The sequence below is a fragment of the Theropithecus gelada genome, chromosome 15, assembly GCF_003255815.1.
Source record: "Theropithecus gelada isolate Dixy chromosome 15, Tgel_1.0, whole genome shotgun sequence".
Lineage (NCBI taxonomy): Eukaryota > Metazoa > Chordata > Mammalia > Primates > Cercopithecidae > Theropithecus > Theropithecus gelada.
In genome coordinates, this window is record NC_037683.1 from 102,429,225 (window position 1) to 102,450,210 (window position 20,986).

Genomic DNA, 20,986 nt, shown 5'->3' on the forward strand with positions numbered 1-20,986 from the left:
TTTTGAGATAGAGTCTCGCTCTGTCACCAGGCTGGAGTGCAGTGGCGCGATTTCGGCTCACTGCAAGCTCCGCCTCCCGGGTTCGCACCATTCTCCTGCCTCAGCCTCCTAAGTAGCTGGGACTATAGGCACCTGCCACCACGCCCAGCTAAATTTTTGTATTTGTAGTAGAGACGGGGTTTCACCATGTTGGCCAGGATGGTCTCAATCTCCTGACCTTGTGATCCGCCCACCTCAGCCTCCCAAAGTGCTGAGATTACAGGCGTGAGCCACCGTGCCCCATCTATAGACCTGATTTTCTGGGTTAGAGTATAATTCTTATGCTGAAGCTCTAGCCTAAAAGAGCAAAATAAAGCTGTCGTCATTGTACAAAACATATTTATCACTTTAACAAGATCATAAGGGAACAAAAGTTAGGGTTTAAACCAAGTGATAATACTGTTTCAATCAGCATGTGCCTAAGATAAACCAGAATTGGCAGTTAATTTAGGCATCTAGAAAAATCTCATTTCCCACCAGTAAAAATACTCTGAGCGTCTAGTGCTCCTTAAGAAAATCTGGCAGCTGGGTGTGGTGGCTCACGCCTGTAATCCCAGCACTTTGGTAGGCCGAGGCGGGCAGATCACAAGCCTGGCCAACCTGGTGAAACCCCATCTCTACTAAAGATACAAAAAATTAGCCAGGTGTGGCGGGCGCCTGTAATCCCAGCTACTTGGGAGGCTGAGGCAGGAGAATCGCTTGAACTAAGAAGGCAGAGGTTGCAGTGAGCCAAGATCGGCCACTGCACTCCAGCCTGGGTGACAGGGCAAGACTCCATCTCAAAATAAATAAATAAATAAATAAATAAATAAAATAAAATAAAATATGGCATACTGAATAAATAATGTTCATGTGGGAGCCAGGAGCTGGGTAAGCCTTGCCTTTAAACTACTCTGTGACTATAAAAATAAAGAAAGCACTTTTGGAACTAATAACACTTCACTTGTCAGTATCATAAAGAGTATTGCCCAATGGCTGGTCGCGGTGACTCACGCCTGTAATCCCAGCACTTCAGGAGGACGAGGCAGGTGGATCATGAGGTCAGGAGTTCAAGACCAGCTTGGCTAAGACGGTGAAACCCCGTCTCTACTAAAAGTACAAAAATTAGCCAGGCATGGTGGCGGGCACCTGTAATTCCAGCTACTCAGGAGGCTGAGGCAGGGAATTGCTTGAACCCAGGAGGCAGAGGTTGCAGTGAGGCGAGATCGCCCACTGCACTCCAGCCTAGGCGACAGAGCGAGACTCCGTCTCAAAAAAAAAAAAGAGTATTGCCCAGCTGAACTTTGCTCCCACCAGTTCAGTAGTTACTTATTTCTACCTAAGCACTCACCTTCCGATTTTACCCAAGTATTTAGGATTGAGAAAAAATGTATTACATTTGAGAGCTACTTCCCCCAAATTATAAAATAAGTCAGTGCTTTCCGTTTCACATGACAAAAAAAAAAAAAAAATTTAAACAGGTTTTACTTTAAAGTTAAAAATTGCTAAAAGTTACCATTACAACATGTAATTAAAACTGCTGAACACGGATTTGCATGCAAGGTGTATAAAAACAGTAAAAAGTATTTTTAGTTAAAAATTATAAGAAGACATAAAAATGTACATTTTGCTTATGAATAAAAACAGTCATAAAATTAAATAAAAGTGAACAGTTTAATTTTAAAAACATTGTAAAAATTAATCCTGCAAAGAAAACTCCGTGTGTAAACCTATTAACTAAACTCAAAAGGGTATTTTATGGGTTTTTTCTGTAAATTGAACACTAAAATAAAGGCACACAAGATTTTCTTAAAATGGTCATCCACTATTTAGCAAAACTTGTCAAGGGTTATAAAGGGTATGTAAAAATCTCACTTCATAGTCAAATTGGTTAAAATTAAATAAAGTTATCTATAAAGCTTCATTACAATTAGGGTTAACATTAAAAGCAAACCAATGCAAGGGTAAAATTTAACTTTCTCTCTTAAACAGAATTTTCATGTAATAGAAAAGGCTAAAAAATGGGTTTTGCTTTTCCAGATTGTTAACTCATCATTTTGGCAAAACAAAACAAACAAACAAACAAAAAACAACTTATGGTAATCTAAAATTCTATTTCATAATATCAAGGGTTTTAAATTTTAAACATATTTAACAGCTTTCCCAAAATCAAACTTTAGTCTCAAGGTTGTCTTTCCCAACCCCTAGCTTTTGGGTGCTGTGCAGGACCCCTGAACCATCCGAAAAAGAGGTAAACAGGATTATTTAGCAACATAAGATTGCCAAAATAATGTCTGATAGGTTGTATTTTAGGGAATAATACTAACATATGTTCCAAAACTGTATACGGTGTCTAAGGTTCTCCTGTCTAAATATGTACTATTAATCACAATTAAAGTTGTTTTGTTGGGTTATTGTAAATCATAAAAATGACCACATTTCCCTGTCAATTGCATTTCTAACTGTATCCAAACTGGACATCTTGTTATATATAGATAGCTGTTATTTTGTTTTAATTCTCTTCAAAACATGGTTTATATTGAAGCTGGGGAATTTTAACAAGTGCTCTCGAATGCAGGTTATTCACAACAACAACAACAACAACACGCATAGAACTCATGAAAAGCTAAAATTTTTATAAACATCAAGCAAAACAAAGGTTAATAAAATGGACTAAACTAATAGAAAACAAAAACAAATTTTTATCTTTTGCTTAGAACACTGCTAATCGTTATCTTATTTTTCAGAGTCAAGAAAACTTGTCTTAAGCTAGCTGCCGCCTTTAACAACCAAGTATACTCCTGTAAATAGAATGTGAAGCGCGTTTGTTTCTCTCTGCCTAGTTCCTCTAGAATTTGAAAACTAGTTATAAGTATTCTTAAATTACAACAATATAGCTGTTTGTATCAGTGCATTTTCTTTTGTAACAGAACACAATTGGAAAACCTGGTTATTTTACCAAGGCTTTGACTGGACTGGTGCACTTTCCTTTAAGGAATCAAACTTGACTTACGAAGCCAAGAAATCCCTTGGAAACTGGCCTCATATTTTGTGTACACAGTCACTGTACAGGGTTTGTGATCTGTGGTAAGTAAAGAATGTCACTTTCTGACAGGCCAGGAACCCCAAGTTATCTTAAAACCTCAAGAGGAGAGGAATTCACCCAACTTACAGGTATTTAATGGTGCAAATCCATGGCTGGGCTTGGCTTTAACAAGTCTTATCTCAAATTCCTGTTATAAAACAAAGTTCCATCAAAACCGATTTAAAAGGCCTATGTAGCAAATAATTATTCTTGATGCACTGTATACAAATAATAAAGCCAAGTATAATAAAGCAAACCAGTCCTACCATGATTTGTCTTTTAATAAAAATGGGAAACTGAAGAGTGAAAATTATGTTTAGAAAACTATAGCACACTTGTTAAATTCTAGTCTTGCCTAATGTTTTTCGATTTTTATTATTCTCTAGAGTTTAAATTATATCTGTTACAGAAATCAACTCTTGGATACATTGCACTTAAGTCAAAGCCTAAAGAGCTGAGAGAGCAACCTCTAACACCCCTGGAAAACGTCCTATCAATGTAAAAAAATGAAATCTTAAGCCAAAAATCATAAAACATAAGTAACTAAGTGAAAATTACTCATCTTACTCAGTCTCATCCTTACCTCACTAAATACTTCTTGTCATTTCTACCTCTCCTTTTAAGCCAAATATTAAAACTTTTTTAACGGAAATTATACTACTATGCCACCCTTGCAGGAATTGCTTTACTCCCTCTACTATTTGCAGTAGGACTATATACTGTAGCACCCTCAGGGTGGAATACCAGACAGAGAATCTCAATTACTGTAGCATTTTGCTTAATTATTATCCTCATAGCAGGAATAACAGTTACTAATGGAAAATAACACATGGGTCTTTCCAAACATGCACCTCTGCCTGTCATTAGGAAAGAAATGTTACTTCTGTCTCAACCAATTGGGCCTAGTAAAAAAAAACTCTGCTGAAAAGCCTAGGACTGTTTTTACCCTGCCTAATTAACTTTTTTCAAAAAATTTTAACCGACAGAATCACGGCCATTTTGCAGACAACTACCCAAAAACATCTACAGACGGTGTTGCTCCTGCAGTCAATCCAAGACCAAAAAACTCTCTCCCGACACCATCAGCAGGAAGTAGCCAGAAAGAACACATCACCCCTTGTCCTTTTATAACTATAGGGTCTGGAATGACAGAGCAGGAGCACCGTCATATGGGATAAAGACCGCCCCTTTAAGTTCCAACTCCCTTTCTAGCCTCATGCATTTCAAGGAAATCACTTCTCTTCTAACTACAAGCAGCCAGAAAGAACAGACAGTAAAACACAGATAAGACAGCTTGTGCACAGAGGGAGGTGAGGAGAAAGTCTCTTGGGTAACTGCCAAACTTCACCCTCATACAATGGGCACCAGTAAAACAGTGGGCCTTAATAAGCACATTCCTTTCCCTTCAGGTACAATAAGATAGGGAAACTAAAAGTAGACACTGGGGGGGATATGCCTGCAGCTGCAGAAATACGTATGGGAACAGACACACAACTCTCCCTCCCAGATAAGCACAACGAAGAGACACAGAAACAGTCCAAGCCTCTGATAAACTCTCCCACCCTGAATCCTTAAAAATTCATAGTCTGTAAGAGAGTGTGGCTTCTGACCTAACTTGGTCAAAAGTCTCTCCCAGGTTTGAAGTAAACCTATTGAGTGTCAAGCCACCCTTCGTGTTTCTCTCCTCTTTCTCTAATTCTTACAGTAGGCACATGTTTAGCAGCTGGTGCTACTGATGGTCAAGCAACTTGGTTGTCTTCTATGTGTCTTGCTGATGATCACATTCACAGGCAGCCTTTCAAGACAGGGAAGGTAGGAATTGACATGCCTCTTAAGGACTAGCCTCAGAAGTGGTATAACATCACTTCAGCCACATTCCACTGGCCAAAGCAAGTCAAGACCAGACCAAGAGTGAAGAAATAGACCTCCCCTATCTATGGAAAGAGTAGTCAAGTTGCTTTGCAAAGGAGCATGCATATTAGGATAGGAAGTATTTGCTACAATAATTTCAGTTTACCCCAAGGAGGCATGCAGTACTTGAAGCATCTAATTTTGCTATTGCAGATGGTAACAGAAGCAAAGCTACTGTAGCCAATGGTTCTGGTAATGGACTCCTAATCTCTTTCAACTTCCTAAATTTATCAGCAGCTGCAAAGATATCAGCAGACTGCAAAGCCTTAGCATGCACCAAGTTCCCTCTTAGCCTCTCTCTATTAGCCACATTCGTTTCTGAATTGGTAACAATAAACATTCTTTACATCTATGCTTTTTTAGACAACAGTAAAACTTTGCTTTATTTTTAATATATCTTGCATTGTTGTAGTGAATTTATTTTTATTCTTTTATCCAATACATTCTCAACAGTAATCCATTTTCTTCTTGGAGCCAGTGAGGCTTTTGAGATTGCCATTGTCAATCTATTCGTGCCGCCTTGTAGGTGATGTGCAATTTCTCCCTGGAAGCTTTTAGAATTTTCCTTTGTCTTTGATCTTCTTAAATTGCACAATAATCTTTCTGTGGTTATATATTTTTTTATCTATACTGTTCAGCACTCTATAAGCCCTTTCAATCTAAATATTTTATCTTTCTTTAAAACTAGGGAATTCACAGCCATTATTTGTACAAGTATTTCCTCCCTTCTGTTTATTTTTTCTCTCCTTTTGGGACTCTTCTTTAATGACAGTTGTCACCTCTACTTCTAGCCTCCATGTCTTTTTACTTTATATTTTCCATCTCTTTATTCCTTCCTAATGCTTTCTGGGGCTGGAATTCAACATAATCTTCTAGTTCAATAATTAGCTCTTCATTTGTATCCACTGTGCAGTTTACTTATTAAATTTTTTATTTCAACTATTTAGTTTTCAATAACATTTCCATGTGACTTTTCCTTAAGACTGCAGTTACTAAAATCTTTTCAGCTCTTTTATATTTACAACTTATATTCATAGTTGTAAAATAACTTTTAACTAACTACAAAACTAAAAGGCTTTAAAGCATTTGATGAAATACAGTATTTATTTATGATAAAAAATCAGCAAGCTAGGAACAAAAGAATTCTTAAAATGAGAAAGGGCATCTACAATTACAAAGCTGCAGTGACCATCACACTGAGATATTGTTTCTATTAGTCACATGTAGTTCATAGGTACAGAGGTCAAACATCCAAAATAGGTATGACCAGGCTAAAATTATGTCAGTAGGACTGAGTTCCCTCTGGAGACTCTAGGGAAGAAATCTATTTCTTTCTTTTTTCCAGCTTCAAAAAGCCACCTGCTGCACTTGCCTCGTGGTCACATTACTCTGACTTCTGTTTTCATCCCAGCTCCTTCACATACCCTCCTGTCTCCCTCCTCTAAGGTCCCTTGTGCTAATATTTGACCACTCTGATAATCCAGGATAATCTCCCTATCTTAAAATCCTTAATTTCATCACATTTGTAAAGTCTCTTTTGCTGTGTAAGGTAACATTTACAGATATCAAAGATTAGGACATGAATATTGCTGTGGTTTGAATATGTCCCCCAAATTTCACATGTTGGAAACATAATCCCCAAATTCATATGTTTATGGTATTTGGAGGTGGGGCCTTTGGGAGGTAATTAAGATTAAAGTCAGCAGGGTGGGGTTCCCATGATGGCACTGTGGCTTTATAAGAAGAGGAAGAGACACCTGAGCGGGCCAGCCCTTGTCCTCCCTCCATGGGATGCCCTCCACCATGTTATGATGTGGTAGAAGGCCTTCACCAGATGTGGCCCCTCTACCTTTCACTTCCCAGCCTCCAAAATGGTAAGAAATAAACTTCTTTTCTTTGTAAATTACCCAGGCTGTGGTAGTCCTTTATACCAACAAAAAATTGACTAAGACAGACATCTTTGAGGGCCGTTTTCCTGTCTATCACATTCATCTTCCTACATTCACTTCCCACAACTTTCCTTTCCATGACTTTTACACTCTAAGCCAAACCTGTTCTGCATTTTCTGTGTGTACCACACTTCCTCACGCCTTCACAACTGCCAATCCTTCTACTGGAAAAGTGCTTGGCCCTCCTGGTTTTCTACCTGTGGAACTCTAAGAGACAGAACAGAATAGTGGGTAAGAGGCCTAACTCTGGAGTCAGACTGCTTGGGCTCAAATATGAGTCTGTCACTTACTAGAGATTTTTGGTAAATTGTTTGGTTTTGTTTTAACCTAGATCTAAATGCCAGATTGTAACAAACACAAGAAACAAAAAAACCAGGGAAACTGCACCACAAGGAAACAATTACACAGATCCAGAATGTGTAATGTTCCACAGGCAAAAATGACCTGGTTTGATGAACTGATGCTAAAAAAGGTGGCAGGGGTGTGTGCGGGGAAGGTGTCTATGTAGGTAGAGGTCGGGGGGTTGTTTAAAGAACACTAAAAGGGACAATAACAAACTGTGGCTGGGTGCGGTGGCTCACGCCTGTAATGCCAGCACTTTGGGATGCTGAGGCGCCCAGATCATCTGAGGTTGGGAGTTCGAGACCAGCCTGACCAATATGGAGAAATCCCGCCTCTCCTAAAAATACAAAATTAGCTGGATGTGGTGGTGGGCACCTGTAATCCCAGCTACTCGGGAGGCTGAGGCAAGAGAATTGCTTGAACCCAGGAGGCGGAGGCTGCGGTGAGCAGAGATTGTGCCATTGCACTCTAGCCCGGGCAACAAGAGTGAAACCCCATCTCAAAAAAAAAAAAGAGAGAGACAATAACAAAATGAAAGATGTAGGCCCAAGTTTGAAAGCAGAGTTAAACATACTAACTGTAAAAAGCTTTGGTGGGGCAGTCAGGGGAATGTGATTCTAAAACAGCTATCAAAGAGTATTAAGGACCTCTAAGTGTAATAATGACGTGGTTAAGTATTTTTTAAAAAATTTTCCTGAGATGCACACCATAAACACAGAGATACACTGAAAAATTTTATTCAGGAGTGAACTGACATATCTGAGATCTCTTCAGTAACATTCTAGGAAAAAAAAAGTTACAAGGGAACAGATGAAACATGATTGGCAAATGGAAATTGCTGAAGCTAAATGACTAGAACAAGTCGAGTATCCCTTACCCAAAGCACTTGGGAACAGAAGTGTTTCAGGGTTTTTTGGAATTTGGAATATTAGCATTTTATTTACCAGTTCAGTATCTCTAATTGGAAAATCTGAAATCTGAAGTGCTCCAATGAGCATATCCTTTGAGCTCGTGTCAGTGTTGTTCAACGTTTTGGACTTTTGGAGCATTTCGGATTTTCAGATTAAGGATGCACAACCTGTACGTGGGAGCTGATTCTATTACACCATGTGTTTGAAATTTTCACAATGCAGATGGTCCTTGACTTACAATTGTCCAACTTACAATTTTTTTTGACTTGTCAGGATGTAATCCCATTGTAAATTAAGGAATATCTGTACATTCACTTAAAAATATATCTCCTAGGAAGTTTTTTTCCCCCCAGGTTCTGCCAGAAAGTAATTTCCTTGTCCATTTTCCTTAACAGTTCATTCACATTTTTGCCATCATAGTAATTATTATATCTAATTACGTTTATGTTATTATACTGTGCCTAAAATTTACTTCCTATTGTGTGCTTACGTGCAAGGGACTCTGCTATGTGCTGGGCACTGCATGGTGAACAAAACAGACATGGACTCTACACTAGCTTCACAGAGAGTTTTGCTTTGTTTTGTTTTGAGACGGAGTCTTGCTTTGTCGCCCAGGCTGGAGTGCAGGGGCTCAATCTTAGCTCACTAACAGCGAGTATTTTATAGTGCAGATAGGGAGACAAACACCTCCTAAGCAAACATACAATTGCAACAGCGGGAGAGAAGCCAAATGGAGTCGGTGGCAAGGGCATAATGGGGAAATTGAGGAACTTTCTCTAGAGAAGGTAATTAAGGAAGGCCTTTCAGAAAATGAAATCCTTAATCTGAGACGTGAAGGATTCCATCACATGTGAACGAATGTTTGTGTCTGCTCCTACTCACCAAATCATGCGTGGAAAATCCAGGCCAGGTGCTGTGGCTCACTCCTGTAATTCTGTTACAGGAAAGGGGTCCGATCCAGATCCCAAGAGAGAATTCTTGGATCTGGTGCAAGAAAGAATTCAGGGTGAGTCTGCAGTGCAAACTGAAAGTAAGTTTATTAAGAAAGTAAAGGAATAAAATGATGGCTACTCCATAGACAGAACAGCTGAGGGCTGCTGGTTGCCCATTTGTATGGTTATTTTTTGATGATAAGCTAAACAAGTGGTGGATTATTCATGCCTCCCCTTTTTAGACCATATAGGGTAACATCCTGACGTTGCCATGGCATTTGGAAACTGTCATGGCACTGGTGGGAGCATAGCAGTGAGGAGGACCAGAGGTCACTCTCTTCGCCATTTTGGTTTTGGTGCGTTTTGGTTGGCTCCTTTACTGCAACCTGTTTTATCAGCAACGTCTTTATGACCTATATTTTCTGCTGACCTCCCGTTTTATCATGTGCCTTAACTGTCTGAGAATGCAGCCCAGTAAGTTTTAGCCTCATCTTACCCAGTTCCTGTTTAAGATGGAGTTGCTCTGGTTCACTAGCCTCTGACAATCCCAGCACTTTGGGAGGCCAAGGTGATTAGGTAACTTGAGGTTAGGAGTTCGAGACCAGCCTAGCCAAAATAGTGAAAACTCGTTTCTACTAAAAATACAAAAACTAGCTGGGCATGGTGGCGGTAGCCTGTAATCCCAGCTGCTCTGGAGCCTGAGGCAGAGTGGCTTGAAACTGGGAGGGGGAGGTTGCAGTGAGCCCAGATCAAACCACTGCACTCCAGCTTGAGCAAGAGTGAGACTGTCTCCAGTAAAAAAAAAAAAAAAAAAAAAGTAAATTCCAAACACCCTCTTCCTCCAAGTCACTGTATTAGTAAATTAGCAGGTGGGGCCTTTGGGAGGTAATCCAGATTAGATGGTCATGAGGATGGGGCCCTCACCATGGAGAGTATAAATGTCCTTAGAGGGCCTGTCTCCTCACTTATTCAGAAACCTGGAGAAGTCCATGGTCTGCAGCGTGGAAGAGTGCCCGGACCTCTCACTTCCAGCCTCTAGTCTGGAGACTCTGTCTAAGTCACCCCGTCTGTGTCACTTAGTCACAGCCACCCTGAGCCCACTAGCCTGTATTGCGCTGGAGCATTTCGCATAAAAAGAAATTAATATAAAAATGACACGTGCTCATTGTGGAAAACGTGAAAAAATACCAAAAAGATCACTTTTAATTCTAATGCATAAAAATAACCACCACTTACATCTGTTTCTCCCAGTAACTTTTTTATATGAACGAGTGTTTTTAAACTAGGGTCAGTATTAAAAGACCAGAAGTAGTTTAACATCATCTTAAATCCCCTTATCCAGGAATTAACATTTGTATTCTCGGCCGCTGCAGAATGTTACTTTAATCCCTCAAACTTTCCGTGGCTTGGGTCTGCCCTGGTTTTGAACACTAGGTTAGGCTACAAAAAGCATCCTGGGTCTCTGGCCCATTTCTTTTTAGAGACGGGGTCTAGCTCTGTTGCTCAGGCCTGTCTGGAACTCCTGGGCTTAAGCGAAACTCCACCTGGGCCTCCCGAGTGACTGCGCCGCCACCAAGCCGGCTCCCGCCCTCTCTCTATGCGTGGCTCCGCGGGCTCCATTCTCCACACACTTGTCTGGGGGGCGCCAGGAGCCCCTCACCGGCCAGGCCGCAAACTCAGTAAGTGCACAAGGCTGCGGACGGGTCGGCTGCGCAAAGCAGCCCCGGACACAGCCACCACGCGGCCGCCTGGCGTTCCTCTCACCCAGCCGACCGCGCAGCCGCCCTCCCTCTCACACCAAGGAGCCTTTCTGCCTTTTACTATTTTTCAAAGCGGACCTAGGCTCCTGGCTCGAGCCTGAGGGGATACAAGGCGTCACGAGGGGCGCCATCACAGCGCCAGGTCGACAGCTTCCGCTGAAAGCCCTGTGCCGCTCAAAGCCCCGTGGCCCACGCTTCCGGCCTCGACCGACTAGGTCATCAACAAACCCCGGGATACCTCGCTCCACCCTCAGGTCCTCCGCCCCAACGGTTCCGTGTCCTGGAACTTTCCACGTTCCTGCGCACGCGCTCTGCGACGCTTAACGTCCAGACTCCGCCCTCCTTTTGCCACGCCCCTGCCCGTCAAGGGCGCTCCCACCCCCGTGCCGTACCTATTCTCCACTTCTTCCCGTGGGCAACCTCGCAACAGATCTCTGATTGGCTGACCCGGGAAGCCGACTTCGTGAGGCGGTGGCGACGATAGGCTGGCAGCCGGCCGACTTCCGCAGAAGGCGATTGGTCGGTACTGCTGTCCAATCGGCGGCGGGCTGTCGGATTCAAATCGGGATCGTTGGGACTGCGGTCGTTAGTCTCTGGCGAGTCGTTGCCTTGGCGGGACGTAGACGTGTCTACTGCTGCTCCCGCTTTTCGCGCTCTCTCGTTTCATTTTCGGCAGTACGCCAGCAGGATGGCCCACAAGCAGATCTACTACTCGGACAAGTACTTCGACGAACACTACGAATACCGGTGGGCGGCTTTCTCAGACCCCGAGTCGGCTCTCTCAGCTGGGGCCCCCGCGGGCGGGGCGACCAAGGCGTAACAGGGTCGGGGGGGGTGGGGGGCCGGGGTCTGGGGGGCGGAGCCCGAGGGGGAGGGCCGGAGTTTGGGGTCGCGGCCACCTGGTGCCCCGCGTAGTCGGTCATAGTTGGGTGCCTGGCGCGCCCGGCCGATTGGGCCTTTGTTCGGTGTGCGCGGAGGGTGAGGGAAGAGCGGCCACGGGGCCGCATTTAGTGCCCGGGTAGGAACCGGCGCAACTTGGGGGTCCCGGGGTCCTCGGCGACGCGGAGTGACTCTCCGGTCACTTTTTTCTCGGCCGTGGCACAAGTAATTAGGCCGTTCAGTAACTGGTCTCAGTTCCAGTTGTTTGAACCAGTCCAGGAAAACCCGCCTGGTGCCGTCCTTTTCCGTTCGCAACCGTGCCCCACACTTTCCCTGTTTTTGACGGGGTGATGCAACTTTTACTAGTTTGTGGTTTAGAGTGGTAATTTTCATCTGTTAACATAGAGGAACACACTTGTCTTCTTGTTGTTGAAGTGAGTGGTATAAGTTTTGGGGGCGACTCCCCGAAAATGAGCTTGATGGGAATTCGAAAATGTTTACTGGGGATGGTGATTTGGGCCATTATATATTAGCCGCAGTCATACAATTGAGGGCATTATTAAAGGAGTTTCATTTTAAGGCCGATTAAGAACTTGAGTGGACTTTCGGCCTTATTTTCTGCTAGTCTACACTGGCCAAATTTTGGGCTTCGAGGAACTTTTGCGTTTGAGTCCTGAAGCGATGTACCAGAACGTAGTGACTAATCGGTCAGTAAAATCAGACAGATTTTAAATGACCCTATCCCCCAATTAAACTAGACTGGGGGAAAGCGGGTAGGGACATTTAAAATTTGTTGTCCTTCTTGTGTGCGGGACACTTCATTTAGGGCGTGGCTTCAGAGACCAGTTAACCCCTTTTTCTTACTAGGTAGTGACTAGAACGCTGCGTTCTGGGATACTACCAAGATTTCGGGGAGATAAAGCCCAGGCCATCGTTGGCCAAATTGTGACCTTGTTTTCTGTCTGCTGCCGTTGTAGGTTAGATTTCTACGAATGCTATTTAAGGAAGAAAGAACAAAACAGTGGGTGGTTTCTCTTTTTCTCTCCCTCGCAGCAGCATGGAGTCTGTTTTCACATGAGGAATACTGAAGATTTCTATGGGTAGTAATAATTGCACCCTTTTGTATTCCTAGCTAGAAAAATACCATGTTTTTCTGGCTGTAGGTAAATTTCAAGTAGATTGTCTTAACTTTATAGTAATAACTATACAGTTCTAATCGTGTAATATGCTGGCACAGTGTTCAATTATGTGATGCTAATCAAGAGCCATATTGAGGATATCCGATAATGAACACAATGTAATAACCTTACTAAAACCTGGAGAATTATTCTGAAACACATCTGGTGCCAAGTGTTTAGGATAAGGATTTAAGGGTTGGTACAAGTTTCTTTTGGGGCATAATACTGAAAGTAAGTGAAGCTATTTCTCAGACTTCTTTCTGATGGCAGTAGGTCCATTTTTTAGTTTTAACATACTCAAATGATTTGTGTGTGGTAATGAAGAAGGTTTACATATCTGAAGTGATTTATTTTAACCCAGTAAAAATTAGAGCTGGTATTAATTGGCCAAGGCACTAACCTTTATGAAACAGGATAGTAATTTCCCCAGATAATTTTAAAGGGGAAACTAGTGATCATATACCGCTAAGGCATGAGTCTAGGGTGGTTTGTATTAATATGTAATGGTACAGCATGCAATGTAAACTTAAAAGGCTAGTATTTATTTTTCCCAGTGTGCAGTTATCTATATCTATCTTAGATTTTTCTTAATTGCAAACTTAATTTCCTAGTCCTTTTACGTGAAGGTCTTAATGTTTCTAAGGGCATAACAGTGGGTGCCCCCACTCCCACATCATGGAAGTCTGTTTTCGCAGGAGAAAAACTGGTAATATCTCTGGGCAGGTTTACAAATTAGTAATACTTGCACTATTTTGCTCTTCAACTGAAATAAACGTTAGATTTTGGAAAAATTTTCCTTACGTGTAGTTTGAAAACTGTGTGGCAAAATATAGGTAGACTCTTCATATGGGCTTGATATTTTAAACAGTTTTTAAACAGTTTTCCTTTATAAAGAAACCCTGATGGAGGAGAGCCTGTTTCCGCGTTTATGGAGAAGGGTGGTAACTTCTATCTAAATAACTTGTTGGTAGATTTATGTACTCTGTAAATTTGAAAGACAAAAGGTACAAAAGCACTACATTTCTCTTTGAGAATAATCAACAATATAGAAGATAGAAATAAGATAACAGATTATTTGTAGAGCCTTAAAAGTTAGATGTTAAAGCAGCATTTAAAGAATGTGGGTGATAACTGGTAAGAATTACAAAGAATCACCAATTACGAAGAATTGGTGAAAACTGCAAATTATGGTAGTAAGGTATGACTTCGTGGCCTTAAGGCAATCTAGCAACATAAAAGAATTTTTCTGAGGCTCACTTTGCCCTGCAAGTGAATTGGTACTTAACCAACCACAGACTAAAATTTAAGTTGATGACAGCTGGGTGCTTATAATGGGTTAGGGGTTCAGTTTACTGCGACTCAGAAAGTGACGAGATTGCACCTCATTCATCCCCATCCAACTGACTCACAGACATATCTTATACTGGTTAAAAATTTGGGTTGGTGGTTATGGATGGTTCAGTATAAAACTGTTGCTACTACTGGAGATGGTAAATATGGGGCTGAGAATTGTGACTTCTATAAAATCCTTTTTATGGTAATTGAGTAAAAGTTCTTACTCAATTTGGGGAAGGAGATTTGTCTGGCAAATCTTTGACAGAATGCTTAGGGATACTCTTAATGATATAGATTTGTTTTTGAGAACTCGTACAGTTGTACATATTGATGGTTTAACTTTGAAGGTTATTCCATGCTTGCCTAAGAAACTGAACAATGTAAGTTTTGGATATAGGTCAGTAAGTTAACTGGAAAACTGTGAGGTTGCACACAATGTGTATGTGCAGTTAGTGGTTTTCTGTTTTTAATTATGAACACAGTACTTGAAGTATAAAGCAACTTCTGGAGCATACAAGGACTGGTAGTTACTACAAAGCTAGTGTTGGGAAGAGGAAACCCAAATTAACTGTAACTTACATTTTTCCTTACATAAAAGTCTAATAATCTGGGACACGGATAACAGCTCTACAGTCAGGGAGTAGGCTGGGTCCTTACCTCTTGTTGCTTTACCGTTCTCAATTTACTGTTGCTTCTGTGGTCCTAGCCTCCTGCTCTGGCTCCCTGATCGTATTAATGTACATTCAACAAGAAGGAGACAAAGAAGAGTTCAACATGTTCTTTCCCTTTGAGAAAACTTTTCATAATAAGTTACACATTTTCTTATATCTTGTTGGCTTATGATTTGGAGGCTGGTTAACCATATGCTCAACTTATATTTTGGGGTTCTATTCCTGAAGAAGATTCAGGCAACTGGTAAGCATTCTCTGGTAAGAGAAAAAGATTAATCCTAAGGAAAATGCCTTCTGCTTTTGGATTGTGCACTCTTAGCTCCCTAATTTGAACATAGGCCATCACATCAGAATTAAAGGTAGTAGAGTGTAATTCTCAGTATTAAAGCAACAGAGTTGCTAAAGGGACATGTATAAAGCGACAGTTGTAGAAAAGGCACTGGACTAATACTTGGCTGTATCTTTTAACAGGCATGTTATGTTACCCAGAGAACTTTCCAAACAAGTACCTAAAACTCATCTGATGTCTGAAGAGGAGTGGAGGAGACTTGGTGTCCAACAGAGTCTAGGCTGGGTTCATTACATGATTCATGAGCCAGGTAAGCTTTGCTATATTATAGTAGAGCAGTAATTGTTGAAATATTGGTGGTTATGGTTGTCAAAATTTTAAAAATATCATTGACATCAACTGATATCTCAAAGTAACTCTTCTGATAAGTTAGTTTTTTTAAATGACTTATTTCTTGACTCTGGAGAGAGATCCAATTTTATGGTAAAATAAAATACCACAGGAGTGAAAGTAACACATTATTCTACTTGGAAAATAATGTAAGAACTAAAAAAAGATATTTTAAAATCTGTATCGTTAACAGTATCCCAAAGCATTTTACCATAAATATATCCTAAGACAAGTGTTCTTTTTTGTGTGTGAAAATTGATTTAATTTAAAGTGATTCACTCTTCAGCCCTCTTAAAGGATAGCTACCACATGAAGTTTAAATGAGGTAATAGCATATGAACTCAAATGTGTTTATGGGTATCTTATGCTATTATGTGGTATTAACAAAAAGTTGTTCAGGTATTAAATAGTAAACTCAAACTTTGTGAGTTTTCTAAACTAAAACAATGTGGGTTAAATTCTATTTTTGGGTTATCAGTAAATCTAACTTACAGCATTTATGTTTTGAACAAAATTTGAAGACATACTATAGAAGCTGAAGTAGGTGGAACTAAAACTATCGTGCTTTCTCCTCTGCTGTTAAAGAAAAACATTGCATTGAAAACTCTGAAAGAACTCATCGCTTTCTTGGGATTGAGATACGTAATCCTATTAGAATTCAGTCCAGATAATACAAAAGCAACTGAATAACTTAAGTGCAGATTTCTGTGCCCCACCTATTGAAGCAGAATCTGTGGGGATGAGCATTAGTATGAGATCCTGTAGATGATTTGAAAGAGGTGTTTTTCCCTATAAAGAGGTAATCTTTTTACTTTTAATCTATTTACTGTAGACAGTAACTTTGAAGTAAAATTCATTTTAGATACCTCAAACCAGTTAATAGTGGACTCGGTTTATTTTATTCTGGCTTAGTTGAGAATGCTTTTGAATTTCTGATGAGTATATGAAAACCATATTAAAATAATTCAAAACATTTTCTTTCTACAGAACCACATATTCTTCTCTTTAGACGACCTCTTCCAAAAGATCAACAAAAATGAAGTTTATCTGGGGATCAATACATCTTTTCCAAATTTAATGTATATGTGTATATAAGGTAGTATTCAGTGAATACTTGAGAAATGTACAAATCTTTCATCCATACCTGTGCATGAGCTGTATTCTTCACAGCAACAGAGCTCAGTTAAATGCAACTGCAAGTAGGTTACTGTAAGATGTTTAAGATAAAAGTTCTTCCAGTTTTTCTCTTAAGTGCCTGTTTGACTTTACCTGTTACTTTTGTTCAATAAAGTTTGTATGTTGCATTTATCACTTTCAAGTTTTTGAGGTATATTTTCTTACAGTTAATTTGTGACTATTGAAATTGATTTCAGTGTTACAGTTTTAGCTCTGAGGAAGTTAACTTACCTTAAAGATCATGTTAAATGAGTTTAAAACAGTGTGGTATGATCTGGATACCATTTAATTCACTTAATTTAGAAATTAAGAACCAGGGATATGTTTAAAGCCAAAGTAGATTTTACCTCTTGAATTCCTAGAGAATTGGCTAGGACAGGAAAGCCCAAATTAATACTATCTGGGCTACTTCACTGTCACTGGCCACTAGTGGTCTTGGGAGAAACCTCTTAACTTTTTTATCCTCGTCTGCATTTCCAAGGTAGGGATAATGTTTCCTATAAAGTAACACATTTTTAAAGGTTCAAAAACACTGTAAAACACCTTTGCCTTTTTAGCTTCTAGGAAAGTGTTTTCGGAGTTAGATGCAGACATAGGCTGTTTAATTAATTGCTATGCTATAGAAACAAATCAGCAGCCAGCATACATCAGGTCCCTTGGTTAAGAAAGGGTGTCTTTACACATGAGCGCAATGAATTTTGAAGGTTGTGATTAGCAGCAACCTAGAATCTACTTCCCCAACCTCACTGCCACCACCACAGGATGTGTCACAGGTAACAACAGAAATGACAAAATTAAACTTCATTACACTTTTGGGTAGACCCAATAGTGCTGAAAGAAAGGTGACAGCTACCCCTCAACTTCCAGCATAAATTCCTGCTGGACCAGACCCTAAGGTTCACTTCTGCTAGAGGCTGTGTAGTGAACTGAGACCTGGACAGAAATCTGAAAAAACTGGAACTGCACCTGTCTCACTTGCTTGAAATACTTGGTATTCAATGGTAGAATTAATAAGTCTGTGCAAGGGACAGAGGAAACCTACAATTTGCCTCAATCCCCATTATTTTGGCCTATTTTGCTGACATTTTCTGTCCCTTAAACCCACTTGCACTTTCCTCCAAGCCTTTGAGTGAGGGAAGTTCCTCCTCCATCTATTGAAATCCACTGCATTCTTCCCTGTACTTTCGGTCAACCTCCTATCCCTGCTGCACCTTATACATTTCTCACAGTATTTAACGAATTTGCTCTGTGTAGAACTGTTTTTTTCCTTGTGAAAATTATGCTATTCTATCTCTTGACCATGTCTTAGCACTTTTTTTAATTTTCGAAAGAAACCGAGCGGCGATTTAAATTATTTTCTGTGGCTACTTACAAACAACGTTTCTGGAAATTTAGGATACCAATAGAGTCTTGTAGGCTTTCCAGGTTTGCAGGACCTACAGGGTATGCAATTCCTGTAAGTCACCAATCTTGAGGAAATTTTAGGGAAATGCAGTGGCGGGGGTGGGAGTAATGTCGGCCTCCTCAGTTTCCTTATTAGTAAATCTTCCTCCTCTTCAGGTGACTGCTCAAAGGTCACCTCAGCGAGAGGCCTTTCCGGACTAGCCCATCCCATCGTAACGCTAGACTCTTGAGGCCCAGGGGACAAGAGTAAATCACGGCCTCTCAGTTTCTAGTCGCTGCTGCCTTGGTGGAGACTATCTCGAATATCCCAGCAATAAAAGGCAGATCTGAGATTCCCGTAAGCTACTATGGGTCCCCAGCCCAGAGGACTCCGGGATCCGCATTTCCCGCAAGCTCCCCACAGCCCTCCACGTGCAGCCCGCGCAGGTCCAGTGCCGCGGCCGCCGCGTACTTCCGGCCGGAAGGAAGAGGAGGCTCTGTCGCTTTTCTGTGACGCACTTCCTGGCGTCGCCTGCGAGGGCGGAAACGCTTTGTCTGTCAGGCCAGCCGACAGCCGGCTGCTGGTCTCCCTAACGCGGCCTCCTCCGCGCCTCGCGCCATGGCGTCGGAGGGGCCGCGGGAGCCCGAAAGCGAGGTAAGGGCCGCCCAGGCCGACGGGGACTCTCTCGGCAGCCTCAGCCTGTCGGCCTGCTTCGCACTGGGGCCTCGGTCGGGCGGTGACTGGGCTGGTCCAACGGGCGTGGGTCGGATGCTGGTGACGGCACGGGAGCGCCCTACCGGGTGGCCACGATCTTCGCGCCCCGCCCAGGGTCCGCCTTGGGGTGGCGGTCAGCGGCCGCAGACCCCGCCCACAGTTAGCGCCGCGTCTACGGTGCGTTGTCACCAAGCGCAGTGACTGCGGCCCAGCGCCGCGCTCCCCGCAGTCGGGTCGGGGGGACTCTGGCGAGCTTCCCGCGCTCTTGGGAACGGATAGATTGTTTTAAAGGACCCTGCGTTTTTCTGAACGTCGTTCTCCGGTCTACGTACTCAGCAATGCCACTAGAAGGCGCCCTGGCGATCGCATGCATTATTTTCAGACCCATAAAATTCTCGGTGAAAGTCAATGTCTTACGAAGTAACTAAAAACTAAAGAAAGAAATCTATTGAATTCAAATTTCAAAGGCTCGTGGTGATATTTTCTGGCAAAGCAAGGTTTGGTATTTCAATAAAGCAAGACTTAGGGGTTCATGAGTAAAATGCATATGCTTTTGTGCAACTTTTTCAAGAAAATGTAATGGAAATAAACGTCTGCAGTGTGTTTTGGGTGCTGTAGTTAAACATTCCACGTGTATGTTTGACTGCAGTAGTTGTACTGTGTGCCTTCTACAGTTCTGTTATTTCTAAGTGAATCTCTGGTAAAACACCCTTATTCCAAGATTAAAATTGCAGAAACGTTATCAGGTGTGATCTTAACTATATATAACCTGGGTTAAATTTTATTTCCACTTGAACTGGTTGTCCTTATTTTTCACTCTTAATGTTTGTGGACTACTGCCTTTTCTAACAAAAAAAGCATTGGGGAGAAATCGTTAGCAAGCAGGTGCTTGTCTTTACGAGGCAGAAGTGTTTAAACAACATCGGGAACATTTCTGGGGCTATTAGGAACACCTCTTGGGTTTTTTGTTTGTTTACATTTGCTTGATATCTGAATGTTTGTAGCCAAAACCTCATTTTTTTTCCTCAGGGCATCAAGTTATCAGCAGATGTCAAACCATTTGTCCCCAGATTTGCCGGACTCAATGTGGCATGGTTAGAGTCCTCAGAAGCATGTGTCTTCCCTAGCTCTGCAGCCACATACTATCCGTTTGTTCAGGAACCACCAGTGACCGAGTATGTATCTTTCTAAATGTCTTGCCTGGGACTTGCTTTTTGGATTTAATGGTGATTAGACTTTCAAATACTCGGCAGTTACTGCACTCAAGTTCTGCAGATGGCAGAGAATGCTCTTCAGTCAAGAGGAGTCTGAGCCAGTAGCACAACTTAACTGTAAACTGTGCCAAAAAACAGAAGCTTTAATTCCCCTTTTTTTCCTTCATACTCATTGTTATTTTCGGCAAAGAAGTGATAGAGACTGCATTGCATTTGTTAGTAAGAAATGCAGTTTCAGGCCAGGCGCTGTGACTCACGCCTGTAATCCTAGCACTTTGGGAGGCCGAGGTGGGTGGATTGATCACCTGAGGTCAGGAGTTCAAGACCAGCCTGGCCAATATGGTGAACCCCTGTCTCCACAAAAATACAAAAATTAACCAGGTGTGGTGGCGGACACCTGTAATGCCAGCTGTGGTGGTGGACACCTGTAATGCCAGCTATTCGGGAGACTGGGGCAGGAGTATCCCTTGAACGCGGGAGGCGGAGATTGCAGTGGGCTGAGATTGCACCACTACACTCAAACCTTGTTGACAGAGCAAGGCTCTGTCTTTAAAAAAAAAAAAAAAAAAAAAAATCCCGTTTCAGGGTTCATTTGTTCATATGGTTTAAAATTATGTCATGTATCTAATGGGAGATGAAATGTGGAAGGAAGGGCAAAGGAAGGACCAGATAAACATACTCCTCATTTTTAAGGTTAACGTTTTAAAATCTTGTTCAGGGAAGGGGAGGGGACTAGCAACCATAGTTGCCTCTGTGTGGATAATTTTTTGGAAATTGTTGACTTTTGCTTTCCACCGTTTTACTTTATATCTGTTATATGGAGAGGAATTTTACACATTTCAGGTTTA

The 20,986-nt window shown here is 41.7% G+C and overlaps 2 protein-coding genes across 8 annotated transcripts in view; both read left to right on the forward strand.

The window, feature by feature from the left end:
• The first annotated feature begins 11,493 nt into the window (after positions 1-11,493).
• CKS2 (CDC28 protein kinase regulatory subunit 2) lies at positions 11,494-16,958 on the forward strand. Its single transcript, XM_025359446.1, has 3 exons — positions 11,494-11,655; positions 15,443-15,570; positions 16,638-16,958. The coding sequence occupies exons 1-3, from the start codon at positions 11,597-11,599 to the stop codon at positions 16,688-16,690; spliced, it is 240 nt and encodes a 79-aa protein (XP_025215231.1). The 5' UTR covers positions 11,494-11,596; the 3' UTR covers positions 16,691-16,958.
• A 1,766-nt stretch (positions 16,959-18,724) lies between these two features.
• The window catches only part of SECISBP2 (SECIS binding protein 2), a 42,143-nt gene continuing 39,881 nt past the window's right edge, over positions 18,725-20,986 (forward strand). For 5 of the 7 annotated variants that reach the window (XM_025358823.1, XM_025358824.1, XM_025358826.1 and 2 more), the window contains exons 1-2: positions 18,731-18,864; positions 19,954-20,099. In XM_025358823.1, the coding sequence (XP_025214608.1) occupies positions 18,829-18,864; positions 19,954-20,099 (182 nt within the window). In that variant the 5' untranslated portion in view covers positions 18,731-18,828. Of the gene's footprint in view, positions 19,329-19,953; positions 20,100-20,986 lie in introns of all 7 variants that reach the window. The other 2 variants (XM_025358830.1, XM_025358822.1) reach the window with 2 other exon arrangements.

Bases quoted from the DNA above. Each gene is read 5' to 3' on its own strand.
- CKS2 (XM_025359446.1), top strand. From the start codon at position 11,597: ATGGCCCACAAGCAGATCTACTACTCGGACAAGTACTTCGACGAACAC. The intron at 11,656-15,442 runs GTGGGCGGCTTT...ATCTTTTAACAG, and splicing joins GACGAACACTACGAATACCG to GCATGTTATGTTACCCAGAG. The intron at 15,571-16,637 runs GTAAGCTTTGCT...TTCTTTCTACAG, and splicing joins TTACATGATTCATGAGCCAG to AACCACATATTCTTCTCTTT.